The sequence below is a fragment of the Trachemys scripta genome, chromosome 5, assembly GCF_013100865.1.
Source record: "Trachemys scripta elegans isolate TJP31775 chromosome 5, CAS_Tse_1.0, whole genome shotgun sequence".
In the NCBI taxonomy this organism is placed as follows: Eukaryota; Metazoa; Chordata; order Testudines; family Emydidae; genus Trachemys; species Trachemys scripta.
Window position 1 is genome coordinate 12,003,979 of NC_048302.1, and position 23,640 is coordinate 12,027,618.

The 23,640-nt window shown below is 43.4% G+C and overlaps 1 protein-coding gene across 6 annotated transcripts in view; it reads right to left on the reverse strand.

Annotated features, from left to right (window-relative positions):
* Positions 1 to 23,640, reverse strand: part of SLC4A4 (solute carrier family 4 member 4) — a 250,479-nt gene that overhangs the window by 76,767 nt on the left and 150,072 nt on the right. For all 6 annotated transcript variants that reach the window (XM_034771668.1, XM_034771667.1, XM_034771665.1 and 3 more), the window contains 2 exons: positions 9,323 to 9,480; positions 1,419 to 1,506 (listed from right to left, as the gene is read on the reverse strand). In XM_034771668.1, coding sequence (XP_034627559.1) covers positions 1,419 to 1,506; positions 9,323 to 9,480 — 246 coding nt within the window. The remainder of the gene's footprint in view (positions 1 to 1,418; positions 1,507 to 9,322; positions 9,481 to 23,640) is intronic.

Sequence of the window (23,640 nt, forward strand, 5' to 3'; positions counted from 1 at the left end):
CATTTTTATGAAAAATGTTAGCAAAATTTTTCATTTGCCACAAACCCAGTTTTCAGTAGCCAAAAAGTTTCAACAGATTTCAGTAATGCTTTGTGTGGGGTCGGGGAAAAAAGTAACCCAATTTTAAAAAGTCAAGAAACCAAAAAAAAAAAGGGGGGGGGAGGCAGTTCTGAACCATATGAAACAGAAACAACTTCAACATTTTATTCAGCATTTTTAATGAAATGTCTTCTGGCTACCTCTACTGATAGAGTGAGAGAGTTTAAGATCAGAGAGACCAGCAGATCACCTAGACTGACCTCCTGTATACCACAGGCCACCAATACCACCCAGCATCCACACACTAAACCCAGCCATCGAAACTAGACCAGACTATTACAGCCCACAGGAGACTAAACTACTGTGGGCCATAAGCAGAGAATAGAAGGGACTGAGGTGCACCAGTGTCAAAGGTCCCTGCAACACAGGGAAATAATTTAGTGGGCCAACTGGAAGTAAACGAGTGAGGCTGAAGCCAGTGGTTAAAGAGAGACAAACGAATACTAAGGTTTATTTTCATAAACATATTTTGAACCTTTCAGAATGACAATTCAGGTGGGGAGGGGGAGAGATCAGCATATGGAAGTACTTGAAAACTAGTGGACTTTAAAGAGGCATTGGAGGAATGAGAGAGGGCACTTGGTGCATGGGAAATTAGGAGACTGTTCTGAGCACAGGGGCGGAATATAATAAAAGACAGAGTTTGAAGTGGGTGAATGAAACCAAGGGAATTGTCAGAGAACAAAGGAGCACAAGAAGAAAGAAAATGCTAAGGTGTTGGTGATACAGTTGTGCAGAGCCCAAGAGACACTGAGAAGAAGCATGTTTAACTTAATGTAGATAGCATCATGTCACATTATTGGTGTGTATTATTAGAAAGTAATTACTAGGTACAAAGGGGTAATGTACAATTATTAGTTAAAGCAGTGCTCTGGGACACAGGGCAACACATGGTGGGTGTAACTATTTCGACAATAAAATGCACTGTCAGAGTTGCTGTGGGGTACCTGTGATCTTGGAATGTGAATAAAAAAAATCAGTTTATAAATTAACTCTAATGTATTTGAAAGAATTACAGATTACAGGGAAAGATGCAGGAAAGAAACACGTTCTAGTTCTACACATTTACAGAAGTGTGGAGGCAGATTAAATAATTAAGAAAAGGAATTTAAAGATAATCAGAATTTGATATCTCAGCTGTACATAAAGTCAGCACTCATGGAGCCATCACCCAGTTTGCCATACAAAGCAGCCTTGTGTACGGTACTGATATGTGGAACCCAAAAAGTTACTATACAGCAAAAGAAGAGGATGGCTACCATCTAGGTAGATTAAACAACAACAGAAAACAATTGGACATTGTATGCAAAGATGCCTACCTCATCGGACATCAAAGTGGCAATGGATCGACCAATCTCATGGTAGGACTTCGCTTTTCCCTTCGGACCCAGCAAAATGAATAGGAATCTGACCAAGAACAAATGGATCGTTACCATCCAGGATAGCAAACTGTATCATTTACTCATTGTACCATAAATTCATATACAATCAATAAACACAGAGATTCATCTTTACAAGGATCATACTGTAGTAGTTAGAGATGCAATCCATTCCACTTCCCTGTAAAACACACAGGATATAATCAGATATTAAGAGTGAGATTTTCAAAAGCAATCAGCATTGACCTAACTGCTCCCATTGAAGTCAGTGGTAAAACTCTCATTGACTTCAACGGGACCAGATTTAGGCCAGCACTGGGCATGTTTGAAGACCTCACTCTAAACCCACAACGCAGTTGTATTTCATCAAAAAAACAAGGTGAATCTTGTTTCAGTGTACAGTAAATTCACGTAAAAGTTGCACAAAATATGAGGAATCTAGGAAAATTTGCAAAATGCATTATTTTAAGCTTGGGTTTTCAGAATTGCAGAGTCACCACTGCTCCCACTGATTTCAACGGGAGCTCAGCCCCCTTCATAGTCACACCATTGGCCCATAGGAGGAATGAGACTAGGCCTTTGTGTCAACAGCATAACTAGTGTGTGTCTTCCTCTGAGATTCACACCCTTCAGTTAATCAAAACTTGCTACCCTAGCAAATTAGGGGATCAAATTCTTCCTTCAGTTATGTGGTCCTTGGAGTCTTTCCTCTAAAGACCTAGGTCACCACTACACACAGACACCTTGGCTCAGATATCAATCAGGTTTCTTTGTATTTTCTTCATCCAACCAGTGCTGTGATGTTGCTACACAGAAGGGTCTAGCAACCAGCAGCAACCCCTGCAACCTAATTCATGAGCCAGGTGCAGGCAGCTGCTAAAATGTAATACTCCTCAAATGCTCAGAGACCAGGACCATGTACTGATCACGTGCAGATGCTGTCCAAGTGTGATATAGCCTAGAGGTTCCCAAACTGGGCTCTGCAGATCCCCGGAAGTCTGGAAAGCCCTTGCTAATGGTCTGGCTGGTCACATAGTGCTGGCCCCTTTTTATTTCCAGCTGCTAAATTCCCTTAGAAGGACAGCTACATTAAATACTTTGCCAACATTATTCCTATTCCTAACTAATCCGGTCAATGATGGGTGTCGTTGCTGCAATGGCTGGGGAAGGGATGTAAAGAGTGTCCCTCAATTTGTGTGACCCAAGCAAGGCAGAGTTCTAGCCCCTGTGCTCCGGGAGGGGTGCAGGGACTGCTCACTCCCTTATCCCTCAGAGCTCCCCCGCGCTCCCAAAAAGGGTGGGACCGCGACTCTCCTCATCCATCAGCCAGCAAAACAGACCGGCCTCCTGGGGTCACCTTAGGAGAGCAGCAGGCATCCAGGCGAGCTAGAAGGGCAGTGGGGGGGAGGGGAGTGCAGTTGTGATGGGAAGAAAGTGTTTTAATTTCTTAAATTATTTATTAAAAACAATATCCTTGAAAACATCTAATATTTCCTTTCTAGAGCCATCAATCCCACAGAGCTCAGAAACACACTGCACTGCATTTGCTTATCAGTGCTTCTCTGGGGATGAAGTATCTGTAGGATTCAGCATCCAGGACAGCTACTCATGTGTGAAGGAAAACTATTCTTTTAAATCAGCCTTTAGCTCTTAATAATTTAGCTAAACTGATTGAGCCTGGCATGCCTTGTGTTCCTGGTGGGGATACACAACACAGCCTTGCTGATAGTAAATCCTCCATAGCCACTGTTCATGGCAGATATTCATGTAAGTGGATTATATTTTTAACTTACACATACTGCAGGGATCACTAAGCCTTAATCCTTTATTTGTTACCTGTTAGACAACAATTGCTTATTACTATGTACACACTTACTTGATAATATCGTCAATATGAAATCATTGCTCTTTACCGTCTCTGCCTTTGCTTCTAATCACTGCTTGTGTACTTTGAATGGGAGAGAGTAGCATTCAGCAAGCTCAGGCTGCCAAAGCTGAGGCGCTAACCAGTACAACCTGCTGACCTGTTATCTAGGTCTTGTGGCCACGTTTTTATTTTTAAAAGGTGCCAGACTGACAGCTGCCTATCCACGAACAGCCCCAGTCCGGGCAGCAGGAATGCCAGCTTCCTACCTTCACCCTGCCCCTGTAGCAAACCCATGAATGATCTGGGTCACAGCTGAGCCATGGAAGGGTAGTTCAATCCCCAGGCCCGACCACTGGCTGAGAAAAATGCCCATTCATTTTGATGGCAGTTTTGTGATATGGCCACCTGTTTCACGGGAACTGATCTGAGACAATGCAGGCCAGACAACGCCAATCTGGCATCCAATGCAATATTGATATGAAAGATGCTGTTATCCAGTTACCAATCCACTCCCTTAGATCGTGGCAACAGAAGACAAGACAGGAGATCTGTTTTCTGTTTCAAGCAGATTATGTGCACTGTAAATCCAGCCTGCCTGGAAAAGGGTCCAAAGAAAGGCACCACAGCCATATTACTGCCCTGCTTTCTAGCAAGAGATTAAGGACCAAACTCAGCTTGGTGTAAATGGACACAATCCTCATCCATCTCAGTGGGAGTCAACTCCAGAGATTTTGGTGCCGAAATTAAACCCAGTTTGCTGGAGGGATACATGAGGGGTCAGGTGCCACGCCTGCTTATGCTAAAGAATGTGGACCGAAATCTCTACTAAATGGCATAAACAAGCATCAGAGCTCAATCTGGGGGGGGAAATGTACTTGTGAGGAGGTGTAGAAACCCCACACTGGGTTGAGGCATGAGTGAGCCACACCGTCCTAGGGCCAAGCCTGCCTGCAATCCCTGTGCGGTAGCTGCTAATCCAGGAGGCAGGGCACTCCATATACAAATAACCGTGGCAGAGCAGGAAGTATCACAAGGTGAAAGCCAGGGCTGCCCACACATGGGGAGAACCCCTCTCCCTCCAAAGCAGGAAAAAAGCCAACGCCGGGATTTCTCTAAGGGTTAAAGGCAGTAAAGGGTGGTGTTTTCTGGTTTGTTTCACTGTTGCTATTTATCTTGTTCCCTTGATCAACAGAGTGATTGCACATGCCTCCTTAGCGGAAGAGAAAGGCCAGCTGGGTTAGTTTTCCCATCAGAAACAGATGGACGCTGGACTGGACACTGCTTGATGGCTGGGGCGCTATTTGTTATTGATCTATGGGAGAAGGAAATGAAGACTCCAGACAGGTGAAGTCTTTTGTTTTTCCCTCCTTCACCACACATGATGATTCATTGTTTGGGCATCTTAACATGCCACCCAGCCGGTTGCTTGCCTGGTGTTATACAGAAGCAGAGACTGAGAAATGTAAACCCTTGTTGCCAAGAGTCAGGATTCCCCAGAGAATGCCCCAAAGCTGGAAAAGTTCCAGTGAGCTGCAGGCATTGGGACGAGGCTGATATCCTGAACAATGAGCAAGACACACAGATTGTGTCTTCACTTAAAAAAAAAATCAGACCAAAGAAAAGGATGATCTCGTTATTAACCAATTAACTGGGAGTCTGGAGATCAAGGCTCAACTGCCACAAGCTTCTTGTGTGACTTTGGACAAGTCACTAAATTTCAGTTGAGGTTTCAAGGCATAATAATGGTGCAGAATCACAGGTTCGACTATGCAGTTCTGTACTGATAAACCCCGCCCACATACCCTTAAAACTCCTCTCTTCGTGTTTCTTTACCTTCTCCCCCATCTTAATGCTGCAGATGGGGGAGAGCTCAAAGTAATCTGCAGAATTTTAGTCTAGAAGCTTCATTAAGACCCACCCAAGTCATTAGCGTAAATGTGGTAAATAAGTGCTTGTGAAAGTGAGAAATTCCTAGCACTGTAGACTTAAAATTAATTATTAGAGACCAAAATGAGCAGAATAGACACGATTTTAAAAGCCTGGGAAATCCAATCTGTAATGGGCAGACACAGCACAGGGTGAAGGGCCGATGATGCCTCATGGAAAACTTTGAAAAACATTCTATTGCAAAACCGCTGTACTTACAGTTCCTCATGTGGATTTCAATTCCCCTGTTCTTTAATGCCAAGGATGGTAAGATGGCATAAGAACAGGGTCTTTGTTCAGTCAGAGCTCATGGGCTCTTGCTTCTTTTAAACAAAGATTCTGTTTTCATGTAACTATTCTTAGTAACGAAGCCTAGGCAGAGTGATTTTGAAATAGAAAAATCTTTCAAAGATTTCCATTAAGCATCAGCTGCTCTGTAACTAAACATTATTCTGAAATCAAAACCAAACAACAATTAGAGGCAATAAAAAAGGGACTACAGAGCCATCAGTCTGCCTGATACAGTCTAAATAACCCATACAGTAAAATGTGTTTGTTCTACATTTCCAAAGCAACATGAAGAAAAGGAATGAGGATGAAGGGGTGCACAGAATATTAGCCTTTCACCCTTTGGAGAGCTCAGTGCAAAGCTTACCTCTAAACCATAGGATGTTGGTGCTTGCATCCTCCTCCTCCTCAACAAATGCCGCCCCACCCCCTTGAAAAGTCACAGCTGATATGTTGTCATGGGAATCAAGATTCATTTGCTTTGAAAGTGGAAGCACCAAGATGTCTAACATACTTTTCTGAGTAGCCATGTTACGTCTAGGAGCTTTTTCTTTTCCCTCGCTTTCACCCAGATTATTTATGACCTTCTCTACTGGAGTCAGACCTCAGTTTATGCCTATATAGCAGGATCCAGCTCCCATCAAGTTCCTTGACGCAGGATGAGACAGGATCCTTGATTGTAAACTCCTTGGGGTTTACACTTGTGTCTATGAAGCACTCAACATATTTATGGATGCTCAAGAAAAATAGGCTAATTAATTAAGAGCATAAGAAGCAATGAGTGGGTCACCTGGTAAATAAATTTCCAATTGTAACACTACGAAATTATACAGACACCCCAAATAAACCGTCGCTCACAGTTCTACACCAACATTTTCAAATCTGGGAGCTTAAAATTAGGCTTCTGACTCCATGTTTAGCCCCTAAATAGAAGTGGGCTGATTTTTAGAGGCACTGAGCAGCTGCAGCTCCCACTGCAATCACCAACTGGTCTCCGGCTGCAGTAATCCGTACCCACACTTGAAGTCAGGGAGGGTACGTTTGCACAGCAATGTAAGCCCAGATAGGGTTACTTTGACTCGGGTCTGTGTACTGCAATATGGACACCAGTGCCCTAGGTTCGAGATGGGTCAGAAAATCCTTAACCTAAGGTTAAAACGCGAAGACGACGCTCAAGCCTGGGGTTCCCTGACGCCTGTCAGCTGACTCGAGTTCCACTAACCCTAGGCTTACTTTGCTGTGTCAGCACAACTGCAGCCCAACTCCTCAAAAAAATTAGGCCACTTTATGTAGGAGACTAAATATGGCTTGAGGAGGTCTAAGTTTGAGCACCTACATTTGAAAGTTTTGGCTGCGGTCTTTATCAGATAACAGAACAAGGGAAACCTAAATTTAAAAAAAAACAACAGAAAAGGTTCCACCTATTGCACCTTTTAGGATCTGCGAGTTCTGAAGTACACTTTACAGCAGACATGTTCACTGCACAGGGAGGTTAAAACAAATGACTGAATGATGAGGTAGTCCATCATAGCCACTGTGGTCCCTTCTGGGATTTCCTTTATTGGATTTCACAGGATGCAACCACTGCAAATGGCTCTTCATTCCTCACAGAAGCACGTTAATGAGCCTCCCTACTCTGATTACAGCTAACATTTGGTTTGGAGGTCAGCAAATGGATAATAATATTTCCTGGAAAAAATGTTAATATGGAAGGATGTATTGTTTTCAACAAACTCTGGAATAATTTCATGAGGTTATTAAGCTTTTCTACATCCAACTTCTCGGCTCTCACTATCAGAACAAAGGATGTCTAATTTTACCTCTACTGAGAAACAATCAGACGTGTATTAAAAAAGAAATAAGCAGACTAGTGACTGAAGTACTGAAATGTACAGCAACCAGTAATGCTGAGACAGCAAAAACAGTTATTGCTAAAAATAATCCACCCTATTTTTTTCCAATGTATTCTTTAAAAAATACTCTAAAATATAAATAAATTAAACATAGGCAAACATTTCTTAGCATTTCCATTCTAATGCTCCAGTGAAATAGACTTCAGACATGCACACTGCACCATGGTTAATAAGCAATGTCACGCGAACATCAGACAGGTCAATCTCTTTGAGCCCAGTTCATGACAATTACTGACAAGTTGCCACTTACCCATGATTATTTAACTTGAATACGGGCCATTTTGATTCTGGTGTATTTCTAATCTTAGTCATATAAGTTTATAAACTTTAGACCTGTGGACTTTTGACAAATTTATCTTCCCATATCAGTTTTATCTTGTGCCTTAATAGTTTGTTATTCTTTGCTCAAGTAAGTACTTTATGTCTCCTCTTATGACGTTTCATATTTTATATATATATCCTCAAACTTTCTCAGCACCATGCAAATATTACTTTCATCATATAATGGATGCACATTAAAAAAATTTAAATGTTCACGTAAAAATAAGTATTGGCACACTAATACTTAAGAAGTTATCAGGACATTTCAAACTCAGTATTTACAATGTAAACTAAATCTGTAAATTGATATTAAAACACATGTATGTTGCCAGGTGCTAATATGTAATGGCATTAAGTAGTAATTGTATATATATATATATATATACACACATAGTAATACCTATATTACAGTAATACATATTAATGAAGCACCTCTGCTAGTGAGGTGGAATTGAAAAAGAACATTGTGATTTAAGTGAAATTCAATATGTATGCAGCCTGTAATTCTTTTCATTATGCTTCATTGGTAGTTTAAGTACATTTTACTATATACTTTTAATATTAATTACTTTCATGGTTTCTGTCTAGAATACACAAAAAATGCAGTACGTGTATCTAAGGTTCTACACTTTTTTAAACTGACATTGCCATATAATGCATAGAGAATAAGTATGTAACTGCATAATTAAAGCCTATTGTTATGCATATGAATAGACCTTTAACTGTCATATATTCAATTTTGTGAGTTAATGGCCCTGATACTGCCAATGTTTATGCATATGCTTTATTTTAAACATATGAGCAAGCTCATTCACATACTTGAAGTTAAGTATGTTCACATTTACAGGATCAGGCCTTAAATTTTTAACACAAAAAGGGACATGGTTACTTTAAAAAAACACAACAATACACTTCCGCCTGAAAAATATGCACTCCTCGTAATAACAAGCAACACCTACCATGACTATTATTGAAAGATTTTGTACAATTTATTCACTTTTTATACAGGATAGCACTTTTTTTTTTTTTTTTTTTTTTTTAAATAATGCCAGGATTTCACCCTTTGCATCTTGTCAGTTTCACTGTCCCCCATTTATTTTTTAGGGTTTTTTGAGACAACAACAAGGGAGAGAAAAGCATTTTTAAGAGGAAGAAAATGTACTTATAAAACCAGAAAAAATACCAGGGAATTCAGGGATGAGTGTAGTACTTCCTTCCTCCCCCCTCAACCGACTAGAGTTCAAGTTAATAGTGTCCCTTTAGTGTTACATTAATAAGTGTTTATGTATATTCATAGATTCATATTTTTATAGATTAGGTATTACAACAAATCCAAGATCTCAATTTGACTGAGAAACAGCAGGTGTGATCTGTTAGCTCAGTTCTGATAGTCTTGGTAAAATATATAAATCCACTGCAAGTTACATTATGGAAAGCAGTGGAGATGGTTCCCTTTTGGAATGGTGTCATTATTTTAAAGGTGAAAACACTTTTCTGATTCATGTTGCATGTGGGGGAGGCTCTCTTACCGGGTAGGAACAGGGACTTCAGTCAGAGCACCCAGCATAACTGCCTGCTGCAGCCGGACGAAGGCAATGAAAGGGTTTTCCAAGAAATCTACCTCACCAACCAACACATTGGAGGCCTCAGCATCACGGGGCAATTTCTTCATAAATTTATTCTTCAGCTGTGGCAGTGAGAAGAAAGGGGGGGGCGGGATGGTTCATTAGGCAGATTAATATGAATACATAATCAAACTAATCCAATTTTAGCCCCTCTCCTGTAACACTTCCATGATCTTAAACATCCACCTGAACGTATCACCAACACTTCTTTGCAGCCAATATCTAATATAGCCATGTTATTTTATTTACTGGAATATAGACACGTACACTGTTCTTTGTATGACCCACCCCGCCCCACTCACAACTGTCAAGCAGAGGTAAGACTGGGAAACCCCCTCCCCGCCCAGTGGTAGTATCGTTCCCCCCCACAAGCTAAAATAAGTCAGATATTTTTCCCCACTAAAACAGTTAGCGATGCTACCATTAGGGTGGAGAGCCAAGATGCTACTGGATTAATGGGGACAGGTCATGCCTCTTTTGGTTATAGTTTCTCTGAACTTCTAGTTTCAGGAAGACAGCATTGCATCAGGTCACCTTTAAGTTTTCATTGCAATCATAAGGGTTAGAGACTTAACAAATGACACCCTACGTTCTGCGGGATCGGATGGCACCAATGGGGACTATGGCCCATTTCTACCTCTTTGTAGAACCAGTCAGTATTCGCATAGTATATATTCCTCTGTCCTTTGCACAGTGTGAAAGCGTTAATGGAAGGATGGAGCACTCTATTAGCCTACCTAGGACTTTTAGCAGCAGAGCTGTGATGTGGATAACCCAGATTTCCCCAATCCCATCTTTCCAGAGCCATCCCATTCACTGACCCACTGGGAGCTGTGGCAGCTACTGCAGGAGTTTTTTGTAACAGCTCTGCTGGTCCCCAGCCCCTAGAGTGGAGTACTGAAGCAAGCAGGAGGCTAGCTGGCAATTGCCCTCCACTCTCCCTAATGCCCTCTGCGGTCTCAGTGCAGGGTAGAGAATAGCAAAGAGGCAGACGGGACGGGAGCAGTTGTTAGAAGCAGATAGTGCAGCACAACTGCAGCATCCACCCATAGGCTTATCCTATGGGTGGGTGAGAGGGGGGTGGGAAAGAGATGTGGCCTATTTCCCGCATGACTTAAAGGGACCGAGGAGAACAAAGGCACACTCAACTCTGGGGAGGGAAAGGGTGCAGGGACCAGGGACATTAACTCTGGGGAGGGAGCAGAGGTAAAAATGGGGAAGAAAGCAACGAGTGAGAATTTGAGAGAGGAGAGAAGCAGGAGGACTGGGTGGGGGAAGGCAGAGCAGGAGAAAGATGGGGAGGGATTCATGTGTTCCCATGGGATGCAGAGGAGGAAAAGTCCCATTCTATTGACGGAAGCGAGAGAAGGGGAGATGTCTCATGCAGCTATTCGAACACCTGCCATTCTCCCCCAGACACACCAGAAAGGGGGAGCAGGCCCCTGGCCCTTCCTCCAATGAAGACCCAGTTTACCAGTTCTCGAATACAGGTTGGGTAGCAAGGCTGGAGGATCAAACGTCTCCTGCGCATGTTACCTCAGCATCCAAACTTCTAGATATTAATCCATATCCCAAACTTTTGGAGGATCTGCAAACAGTCCTATTAAATCACATACTAATAGTGACTCCTCGCTCTTCTACAGCGAGTCTCAGCAGTAGATCTTAAAAGGGATTTACAAAGGAAGTCAGTATCAGTATCCCCATTTTGCACCCCAGAATGCACATGAAGCCCTCTGGGAAGCCGAGGTGAACCTGCTAGAGATGGCAGGATTGACATTCACAATACTCCCACCTCCCCCACAACTGTTGTACTATCCTGTTGTGGTCCCTGTAATGCAAAACTCCTGCAGCTCCACCACTGGGAACGAACCAACGAACCAACCAATCACACACTTATTTATTTACCCACCCATCCAGTAGTGGAACTGCAGGAGTTTTATAATTTTATAAATATATAATTTAATTTAGAAATTATCATATCATGAGACGTTTTCCTGAGGCTTCAGTTTTTTCAGGTGATAATTCCATTCATGTGATGCAGGAGGATTTATTTATTTATTTATTTATTTAAAGGTAGATCCTACAGTGATGCCTACAATTAGGGCTGCCTAATCATCTCCCCGAGGGAGTCGTCTTTGGTTGCTTTCAAAATTTCTCAACCATTTGCCTTTTGATCTGAGATTTGCAGTGTTTAGTCTCAGCCCAAGAGAGACCATTTTCCCTCCCAGAGAGGCACAGTTTCAGCAAAAGCTACTCTTGACAATTGGCAGGGATGTGTCCCCCCCGAGATCCCCAGCATGCCCTTTGGAAGCCCAATGAAAATCTGTTTGCATTTGGATGAATAAAAGGCTTTTGGAAACACACACTGTTTCCCCACCCCCCTTTCACCTGTTAACAGATTCACTCACTAACAATCTCCCAGCATTCTGTTGGCATAACACATGCCAGAGTGAATCCACCGAGCAGAATTTCTCATTTTATGTGCAGGCGAGTATGGAATATTATCTGTGAGGGTCCGCACAGAATTACAAATGATATGCAAAGGTGTGTAAGTCAAGGCGAGGATGGAAATGTAGGGGACAAGACCAGCTAATCCATTAAAGATCAGCCATGCCTACCCTCAATGAATTCATGTACTTTACAAAACAAAAACTCAACTTGTATTTAAGTGTCTACGTGACAGTGATCCCAGATATTTAAAAACAAACTGTACATAACTATTATATCTAAAAGGAAGCAGATGTTAGGCAAGGACTGTTGTTCTTCCCCCATCCTTACCCTAATAATAGACACATTTCCCTTATTCCTGCCACATTATGAAAACATGAAAATAAACACAGCCCAAACCCTATGAAAGCTACAGATGTCATTGCAGGTAGTACTTTAGCTGTGCAACTAAAGTGTACCCTGATGCTTCCATAACCAAGCAGACATCCATTATTTCTTAATCAAGCCATCACAGTTAATGTTTCATCCCACCAGAACAACTGCCAACTTGATGGACTCCATTCCCCGCTTCCTCTGACTCAGAATACCTTCCTCTCTGAACCAAACTTTGCATGGAAGTTTCAAGCTAAATAAAGACATTGTTAATGAGGAATACGTACTTCGAGCAACCACAAACACCACTCTGGCAAATCCTCAGCTGTTGTGAGTCAGTGGCGCTCTACTGACTTCAGTGGAGAAATTCATTTTAATGGAGCGAAGACAACACCAGCTGAGGATCTGGCCTCACTGCCTCCCAAAAGCCCCAGAGTACATGTGAACAGCATGTTTTAATATTTATAAACAGGAAAACATTAAATGCACAGGAAAAACATGAGGCATATGCTAATTCCCCAAACCAAATCTCTGCTAGTTTTAAATTTAGGCTGCTAAATAATTCTCTGCTTGCTAAAGCAATGCTAGAAGAATCAACACATACACAGGAGTCAGGACATGCTCTGCTGAGGTCGTCAAGGAATTCTCTCACTAGCCAGGGTTGGATTTCCAATTAAGCACTGTAGGCACATGCCTAGGGGCGCCTAAAAGTTGAAAGTGGGTTAAAAGTTTCATTTTTTACGGAAAACACGAAGCTCAGCTGTAGGTGAGGGTGCTGAAGATGCTGTGCCTAGGGGCGCGAAAGGGGTAAATCCGGCCTTGGTTCTAGCTAGCCTGTAAATTCTGGAAGGCTTTACACTGCCAGGAAGGGGTGGGGAGAGGCAGTGAGCAGGGTCCACTGGTGCATGGAAGCACAGCATTTCCTGTAGGCTGGCCCTGAGGAGAATCCAACAGGGATAGACCTGCTGCTGGGTGGAGGAGCAGGCTCAGAGACTCAGTGCCTCTGATCAAGCAGCACAAAGGAATACCTGCTTTGCAGGTCTCCTTCTCCAGGCAACGTGCTTCCCTCTCCTTAGCACACAGGACATCAAACCTATAAGAGACCTCAAACCCCATTTCTCTCACATGATTCCATCTCCCCACGGAGGAGTCATGAGGAAATCAGAGTGGCTCAGGAATCAGGACCTGTGAATTGCTCCCAGTGGGGCTGTGCAACAGAGAGTTAGCAAAGCCACCTTTAATGAGGTGGATTTGAAACTAGTTTGTGCACTAGTTTCTGGGGAGTATCAAGCTGGAGGTTATCGGTACAGCAAACATTGAAAGGCTTGTTAGTATTCGTAACCAGTGTTTTCTCAACTTCTGGGGTAAGGCGCATTGCTGTGCCTCCCTTTACAGGGATGTCACACATCAGCAATGGGGGAAACGGGAATGGTCTAGTTATTACGTAATCCTGTCTTGAGTCCAGGGGACTGAACTCTATGACCTGCTGAGGTCCCTTCCAGTCCTACACTTCTATGAGTCCAGCTACACCAGTACAAATGACTCTAATGTTGCCAACTGTACCTGGTGTGTGGATGGAAGTATTAAGATGTCTACCTTTCCATCAATATCAAGGGTGCAGAAAGACCATCTATGGTGAGACACAACATGCTGATAAACATTCTCCAAGCAGATGTTTGCTCCCTAGGGACAGAGGTGCCTTTTTAAATGATCCTGAAGGCATGAACAGCAAACAGGATCAAAGTAAATGGACCATTACTCTCTGAAAAACAACCATGCAATTGGCACATGAAACTGCCTAAGTCACTGTGGGATCATATTGCTAAAACTTCCATCCTTCCTTGTTCCAGATCTCCGGTTCCTTTATCACCACCTCACTTGTGGTGTCAAGGTTAAAATTTAGACTATTCAAAAAACAAAGCAAAACAAAACTTCTCTCATAAAGTCAGTTAAACTTAGAGCAATGTAGCTACCTTACTGTACTATGTCATTTATAAAATTCAGGCATTTTAATAGCAAGAGAATGAATTGTTAAGGACATCATCAATCCTGTACTAGCCACATAATAGAGGTGTTATTCCCATCACTTAGGAATATGCATAATCACAATACAAGGGGCCTGATTCTCCACTGCCCAGCCCCTTGTGTAGTCATGGTACCACAGTGTAAAGTGGGTGTAAAATGCTACCAAGTAAGATTTTACACCCATTTTGCACTCACTTTCCCCAGGGGTACATAACTATGCCAAGCATTGGGCAGTGCAGAATCAATCCCAAGAACCTGAACTCTGACCCATGTAAGCAGGGCCGGCTCCAGCTTTTTTGCCGCCTCAAGCGGCGAAGCGAAAAAAATAAATAAAGCCGCAATCGGCGGCACTTCGGCGGCAGCTTTACCGCGCTGCTTAATTCTTCGGCAGCAATTTGGCGGCAGGTCCTTCCCTCCGTGAGGGACTGAGGGACCCACCGCCGAATTGCCGTCAAACACCCGGACGTGCCGCCCCTTTCCATTGGCCGCCCCAAGCACCTGCTTCCTTCGCTGGTGCCTGGAGCCGGCCCTGCATGTAAGGGCCAGATGGTGATTATGTTGTGCATCACTAAGACAATGTTCTTTATGTTGATGGGATCTCACACCCGAACACAAGATGCCAAGGGACAATGAACAGTGACTCTCAAGTTATACCAGGAACCTGGAAGTGCTGATAGGGGAAGATCCTGAAGGAATCACACATGACACATGCCTCCTGGCTATATCCCAACTCAATGTAATTTTCTAGTGAAGACAAGCCCTAAAGTTTAGCCTACAGAGCTAACCCCAACCCAGGGTCAGATTGTGCCCATGCACACACGTGTGTACGTATTAGAGAGAGAGAGAGAGAAAGAATACTTATACATTCTTCATATTTTCTCCTATTTCCAATGCCAAAAAAAGTTGGTTTCATTTACAATAATGGTCAGTGCTGACTGTTACATAAGGGGATAATCACTTTGGGGCAGCCCCAGAGGTGGAAACCCTGTTTTCTGATCTGATCAGAAACAGGGAGAAAAATTCTGGTCTTTGCATTTAATCTAAGGTTAGGTAAGCAGAAGGCCTGTCCTCAAAGGTGCTTTTAAGAACACTGGCTGCGGTAAGCATAAGCACAGGGAAAGCCTAAAAGACAGGAGCAGTGCTAGATGAGGTGACATAGGGTTAAGACACCAGTAAGGGAAGAAGTGTTGAGATTTCAGTCACAATCTTAGCAGTGCTTCTAGAAACGCAACAAAGGATCTGTTGTGCTATTGCTCCCCAGTGCCAAAAACACACAGGAGCCTGATGGGGGGTTTAGACGTTTTATTTATGTGTTTCCAGTAATTGTTCTTTAAACAAGACGGGACTGTATCTAAGGTCTTATACTGTGCTCATCACTGTTGTAGCTGAGTGCCGGAGGGACTTTACTAACCAGCTTCTCCCTGATTAGCCAACTGCCAGAGTTATTCTCATTTATGTGTCTTCTCTGAAACTATAGCTATAGCTTCAGACTAAAAATAGTTCCTTAGAGCCTGAAGGTTATTCTTCTAATCTCTCCACCTACATCCCATAATTGCACCACACAGGATGTGAGCATACCTACAGCGCAAGAAAACATGCATTGTCTAGGCAACAAAATGTAAGTTGTAGGCTAAATAATGAAGTCAATGTAATCAATTACTTATGACTTCTTAGGTAGGAAAACACTGCAGTAGAAGTCTAATTAAAAAAAGCATCTCTTGGCTGCTTTCCAGTATCTTCCTGGCGGTAGAAATCTACGAGCACAGACTTTGGTTTAGCACTGGACTGCACACACTTCTGCTGCATTTATTAAATTAGCCCAAGAGGGATTCCTGCGTGGCAGGCCAGTACCTGAGCCACTAGTCCTGCTCACCGCACTTCCCCAGTGACAGCAGCAGGAAATCTCATGGAGGAGCACGTCCATTTTCACGTGACTGCTGCCACCGTTGTTCCACTTGGGGCTGTGCCCGTTTTTGGCAGGGGCGAGGCAAATAAAAGAACAACAGGGGTGTGGGAAAGCAATGGGAAGTGCAGAAATCAGCACATGCTGGTAGTGTGGCCTACTATGCAGCCTCCCAAATCAGTCGGACACCAACCCGTGCTGACACGCTTTTCCAAAATGCTCAGTGTTGGTCTAATTTTGATTTTTACCATCCACTTCAGTGGCAGTCAAGATAGGCCAACGCTGAGTCCTTTTGACAATCTAGCCCTTTATATTTACTGCTGCCCTTAGCAGTTTTGAGGTTACTGTGAAATAACATAAAAAAAAAAAAAGGGGCGATTATAGGCACTGCATGGTAGTTCACTGAATTTGTAGGCAAGGGAAACCCAGAAGTATACCTGTCCCAATAAGTCTGGGGAGGCTCCATATTTGGCAGACTGGTACCGAGGTTAGGGAACAGAGGCAAGGGAGGAGATACTGCTCAAAAAACAAGCAATTGATAACATGAAAGCATGCTATGAATCCCTAATTAGCACTATGTAGTCCTTTTCAAGTGCTGCTCCAGAAAGTAGAGAGATTGAAAAAAAAAAAAAAAAAAAGCAGATTTACGCATTCTGCTCAACAGTAGGAACCTGAGGGTGAAATCCTCGTCTCACAGACTTCAAGATTTCACTCTCAGGGTATGTCTACACTGCAGTTAAACACTCACGACTGGCCTGTGTCAGATGATTTGGGCTCCCGGTCTCCAGACAGGCTGAATGTGCACATTTCCTTGGCTAGACTCTCAGGGTAAGAATCAATAATTCCATCAGGGGATGGCTGGAAAACGGAGCAATAGTTTGTCCAGGGCACCGGGACTGAGAATAAGAGACTGGGCTGTGATTGTGCTTCAGCAAAACAGCACGCATTAAAGCTTTGCTGAACGGGTTAAGCCAGTGGTTCTCAACCAGGGCTACGCAGAGGTCTTCCAGGATGCACATGAACTCATCTAGATAGTTGCCTAGTTTGACAACAGGCTACATTAAAAGCACTAGCTAAGTCAGTGCAAAGTAAAATTTAAAATAAACAAAATGAAAAAAAGTCAGCAATTTTTCAGTAATAGTGTGCTGAGATACTTTTGTATTTTTATGTCTGATATTGGAAGCAAGTAGTTAAATGAGATGAAACTTGGGGTTACGCAAGACAAATCAGACTCCTGAAAGGGGCACAGTAGTTTGGAAAGGTTGAGAGCCACTAGGTTAAACATGTGATGATTTAGTTGTGGATTGGTCCTGCTTTGAGCAGGAGGTTGGACTAGATGACCTCCTGAGGTCCCTTCCAATCCTAATCTTCTATGAGGCTAAGTGTTTTGCTGAATAAAGATACACATGCATTTCAGTTTAAGTGCTTTGACAAGTCAGAGCCCAGGTGAGGAAGCTCAAGGCCTGAGCCTGGGAGGGTGTGTCATTTTGGTGGCTCAGGCCCATTTATCCTTAACCTACTCTTTAAAATGAAAGCACCGTGAGTGAAGAGATAGCTGGAACAGAAAACGTGTTAATGATGAGCTTCGCAGCAGCATGCAAAGCTTCTCTTAGTTCATTTGTGGCAAGTTAAATGATGGGACAACTGCAAATCGGTGTTTACAATCCATTTTGAACCACTCCCCCAAGCAGCTTCTAAAAAGATCCATGTCGTCAGCAGAAACAGCATAAAAAAAAAAAAATCACAATCATAACCACTCCTGCTACTTTTTCTGCGCGCCGCTAAATCGAACCGTTCTTCTGATCTGACCGCTGATGTCATTAGACAGCGAACATTTTAACACTGAATTTCTAGGCACAGTCAACTAGAAAAATCACACTTCCACTGGACATATTTTTAACCAACTGTTGTTACAAGCCTCCCCTCCAATTACAGGAAGTGAAAGATTAATGAACAAATATTATTTCTATTAGGTCAGTTTGTTTACTATGTGCATCTGATAGCACTACATATCTCGGCTTGACTGTTTTGGTGATGACCAGCTATACTTCCTACCTCTTGTACTAGCACAAGGCTATCATGGTTGTACCCTCCTCAGAGCCTGAATGTGCTTGCCAGCAACACAACAGCAGAGACGCTGCCTTCCAGAGAGGCAGGATAACCTTCTTGTGGTTAAATCAGTGATCCAGAAATTAGAAGACCTGGATTCAATTCCCTGTTCTACTACACATTTCCTGTGTGACCTTGGGCATGTCAATTTTTGTGTGCTTCAGATCCCCCTCAGTAAAATACAAATAGCATCACTGCCTCTCTCCTACCTTTTGGCTGTCTTCTCTATTTAGACTGTAATTCCTGGGGAGGAAACATACAGTGCCTAGCACATGGGATCCTAAATTCAATTCCCATATCTCCCACTCTGGCACTAATAAATAGCCACCACAACAGTGAGGTTTCCAAGTTTCGGATCAGCACAATAAATGTATTTCCCAGAGCCCTGCATGGAGCCATGGAGCAAGTGGAGTCAGTCAACAGTTTTCGTCACTCTCAGTGAGGGGACCTAATGCCTCCCATCCCAGCCACGTGCACCAGGCTGGAGAGTGGGCCAGATGAGCACTCTTAGCTTCCCAACTCCTGCATGGCACTATGGAGCACTGGGCACCCAGAGGGAAGGGACAGCAAGATGGTGGGGCTTCATTTCCTGGCATTGTCTGCCGGTCCTGGGAGGGTATTGGGAAGCCGAGGCCTTACCTCAGTGCTGCTGCTACTGCCAGTGCCAGTTGGCAGGAGCGTGTGCAGGGGGAAGCTATGGCAGTTGGAGGTCGGGCGGCCCCAAACACATTTGGAGATACCGGTCTCATATTTGCCTTCCCATTCTGTACTGGCAACTTAACTGGTTTGAAATCTAGCACTGTCTTGTCTGTGTATCTAAAGTACTTATATGGAACCGTTGCTGTAGTGACACAGGTGGTGGCTTGGGCTAGCCACCCGAGAACAGACCCAGTAGTCAGGTGGCTCGTCTGTGTCACTGCCTGTACTGCAGCATCCACACTGCTATTTTTAGCACACTAGCTTGAGCAGAACTAGTGAGTGTCTGTCTACCCAGGCTAGGAGGCATGCTTCCAGCTGCAGTGTAGACCTACCCTAAGTCAGCGTTTCTCAACAACCCGTCCGTGGACCGGCGCTAGTCCCCGGTATTGAAAAAGTTGTGAAACATGGCCGTGACTTAGAAGCACAAGTCCCCTGGATTCCCCTGCGCTCCAAAAATCACTCATCACTTTTTAAAATCTTGGCCTACATTCTTTGGGGCAGGAACAATCTCTTCCTAGGTGTCTGTACAGCATCCTACGCAAAGGGGTCCTGACTCTGACTGAGGCCTTTGGTGCTACTGCAAAAAAAAAACAAACCAAAAACACAGAACGCAGAAGAGGGGAAGAGACCGCCCGAGATACACTGCTATTCTTCTGTGGCACCCAGCACATATGGGCAGTATTTCACAGGCTAATCCAGAAGACGACTCTGGGAAAGCAGGAACTTCAATAAATCAGTCACTAACTACGGCACTTAAAAAACCTATACAGCTGAACTAAAACTTTAACTGGAGAACCCCCTCAAGCTGAACTGAGAAGCCCTTTAGCTAATCACATTATTTTAATGACATTTCAGCTGTTGAGAAGCAGCCTGTAAATAATACTTAGAATTAATCTTAAGAAGAGCCTGTTTGCATGTGTTTGTGTATTAATATTTAATCACTTCTGGCCTAATGAGAAGCTGCCAAATAAAAACCTTTGTCACATGTGCTAAAGTCAAGGTAAACCACACCACCAGTTGCAGAACAACTGCCAGCAGCTCTCTCAGGGTAGGTCTACACTTACCCGGTAGTTCGGTGGCGAGCGATCGAACTTCTGGGTTCAACTTATCGCGTCTTGTCTGGACGCGATAAGTCGAACCCAGAAGTGCTCGCCGTCGACTGCGGTACTCCAGCTAGACGAGAGGAGTACCGCGGAGTCGACGGGGGAGCCTGCCTGCCACGTGTGGACCGAGGTAAGATCGAACTAAGGTACTTCGAACTTCAGCTACGTTATTCACGTAGCTGAAGTTGCGTACCTTAGTTCGAATTAGGGGGTTAGTGTAGACCTGGCCTCAGAAATTCAAGGCTACAGACCTGAGAAAGCTTAAACTGGTTGTTCCTTTGTGTGCTGCATTGATGCCAGATGGCGTCAACAGAATACAGAATACCTACTAAGCAAGCATAGGATAACTTTATAGGAATTGTGACTGATGCTTCTTGTTATTGCTACTTGACTTTGGCTACCAGACAAATAGCAAGAGCAACACTTACTGATGATCTCAGCACAATGGAAGATTTCATGCTATATTGGCAGGGCACAACTCGTATTCTCACCAAAATATGCACACACATTGTACCTGTACTTGCACACATTCTGACACATTTCACTCCCTGCATTTCTGTGCCAATGGGTGTTTTTGCAGTTATACCCGGCTTTGAAAATCTAGCCCCAAACAGAAGCACGAAAGAAAAAAATCGCTGTAAACCTAAGCTCCTGTCACTTGTTTGATCTGACCTAAAAGGAAAGGATCGCACATGCTGTCCTATCCTTAACTGTATACAGGCCAGCTATCTGCATGAAAAACCATTACCCCAAGACCCAGCTGCTTTACTGAGGAAAGACAAAAAACAGTTATTCAAGACTGATACCATTGCACAGGGACATGGAAACATTAATATCTGTGGCCAGATTTATAACAAAAGCATCAATAAAACAAGATCAGAGATACATGTATTTGCAACTCATCTGCTGCAGTAAATTCATGACATGCCTTCCTCCTGTCATCTTTGAAGTGCAGGTTACAGTTCCCCATCCCATTGAGCTAATTTTAATCATCACCACCATTGGAATGACACAATCAAAGTAAACGCCACTGGGTTTAACTATCAAGAATGTTGCTTACTTAGAGGGGAAAAAAAAAAGGAAATTGTATAGTTACAGTGAAGGAACAAAAGCCCAAGAATGTAACCTTGTGGAAGGCATGCTCTGGAAAAGCAAAACTACCAAGGCCAGCTCATTACGCAGAGAGCAAAATTCTACCTTATAGAACACTTTACGCTGACTATTTCTCAGAAACGTGTCCTTTCTCTATCAAGGTCCCGCTGCTTCACTTTGGAGGAAGGGAGGCACATGCAAGCTTTACTTTAGGTCGGATCAAAACTCAGCTCACTGATCCAACTACTTGTTTTTTGTAAAAACCCAAGCACTACTTATAGTGACCTTAGATGGACAGAAGCTCCACTTAAAGCAGAGCAAGTAAACTGCACCTTACCTTAGTGACGGTGTTCTGGGAAAAAATGACTTCACTATGGGCCTGACCCAAGGCCCACTGAAATCGGGAATCTTTCCATTGACCTCGATCGACTTTGGTTTAGGGCCTCCAAGAAGACTCTGCTGTCCAGTCTTAGTGCGTGCTTAATTACTCACCATCACCGTCACGCTAGCTCCTTGGACCCTATTCTGCTGTCACGCTGGTTTTACCATGGTGTAACTCCATTTACTTACACGGAGTTGCTGGCAATTCACACGGTGTGCGTGAGCAAAATCAGGCCCTTTAATGGGAGTTGGGTCAGGCTACGAAAGATAAAGTCAGCTGAAAGACTCCTATTGACTTTAATGGGCGATGGCTTGGAACCTGCAAGAGGAAGGTATTATTGAAGTCTCCACCCTCACAGCTGATGAGACGTGGCCAACAGCTGTCTGGTCCAAGCCTCTGTGCAAGAGAGGGCATCAGTTAGACACCCTAATATTGACTCGAATTCTCACTGACCCCTGTAAATGTCACAGCAGTTAAATCTCTGGCTCTCCTGGCAGACAAGCAGGGAATCTTTCTTCCTGTGCAAGTACTTGTAAGTGCTGTTTTAGCAAGGAGAGCAACTTCAGCATGGTATGATCCCGAACGCTAGATAAAACAGCTCCCCCAGCTCGAGGGAATTCTTTTGGAGCTGGTCTCTGAATTAAGCCCCCTTTACCTCTGGCACTTAGAAACGCATCACCAATTTAAACAATTCAGTACAATGGGATATTCTAACAGGGTGGCTTGCTCTTTAGGACTAGCCAACCCTGATTACGGAGGAGCCAGCGCTGGGTTGAATCAGGCAGTTCCCCTATAAAAGCAGCAGGACGCTGCAGTGAAAGGGGGCTGTTTGGGGACAGCAGAGACGGCGAAGAGTGCGCAGTTCACCCCCATGAGCAGTTAGTTATACAGACACATAAGTTGGTGGTGTAGACCAAACATTAGTAAGGGGCCCTGAAGAGGGGGAGGAATTGTTAGCAGGGTACCGCAGAGTGACCTCTGGCCACAAGTTGCCCGACCCGGTTACAGATATGGATAGCGCTTTGAAATCACCCCAGCACATGAAGTGCCATCAGTGCAATTAATCATACAAGATTTTAACACAACACAAACTGTGAAATGATACAGTTACAATTGGATCAGAACGAGGCCAAAACAAATATCTTGAAGGTGTATTTCCCCATGTATCTCAGTATCAGTAACATTCTAATCAGTTCTCTGTATGGCTAATGGAAGGCTAAATGTTCTGTGCAAGAAGAAAGGACCTGGCTTCCTTCCACTTCCAAAGTGAACAAATTATGCTATACTGAAAATCTCATTTCTGACAATGGTAGGAGGACAGTGTATCTAAGGCTACTGAAAGGGATGCTGTCAAGTTAAAAAGAATAACTGCGGAAAGAAACATCCTTGCCTATGCTACCAATAACACCTTTCGGAGCATTTTAAAAATCTGATCTACTTTATGCCCTTTACATTTTGTATTTCAGCTCAGGCAATCACAGCATAGTACATTTCACTTTTGCTTCTAGTCAATTTCACTTTCAGATTCTTGGGCACTAGCACAAGCAACCAATACTTTGTAACAAGTGTATTTGTTAAAAAAAAGTTCTCACTCCAATTTGAAAAAAAAATCATTCTGGAATTCTTTTAGTGCTACGTGTTTTGCCTGACCGTACTCACACCCGTTACACAGAAATGTGGGTGGGGTTTTTTTATTTTTTGCTGCTGAGTAGTGGGAAAAACTGAGCAAGCAAAAACTAGTCTGTTGGGCAATCTGTGTATCTATGCGTATAAACGAAATAAATGAAGTCTCAGCATTAACTAGCCTTCCTGGAAATGTCTGTTTCCCTTTTTTTAAAGGGCGTCAGCTAAATGTACAGGAAGAGAAAGTCATTTTCGTTTGAGACCCATAGAGTAAAACTAGGTCATCCAAGCTGACAGATATAGAAATTAGGAATCCCTGCTGGTGATTGGGCAGATTAGTCCATTCTGTTTAAACAGTAAAAAATCAGCCAAGCACCCTCACAAAAAAAATCAGTCAATGAACTGAGTTCCAAACAGCAGGAAGTCCTCAGCCCATCCCTCCCGGGAAGAGAATGAGTGTTTCTCT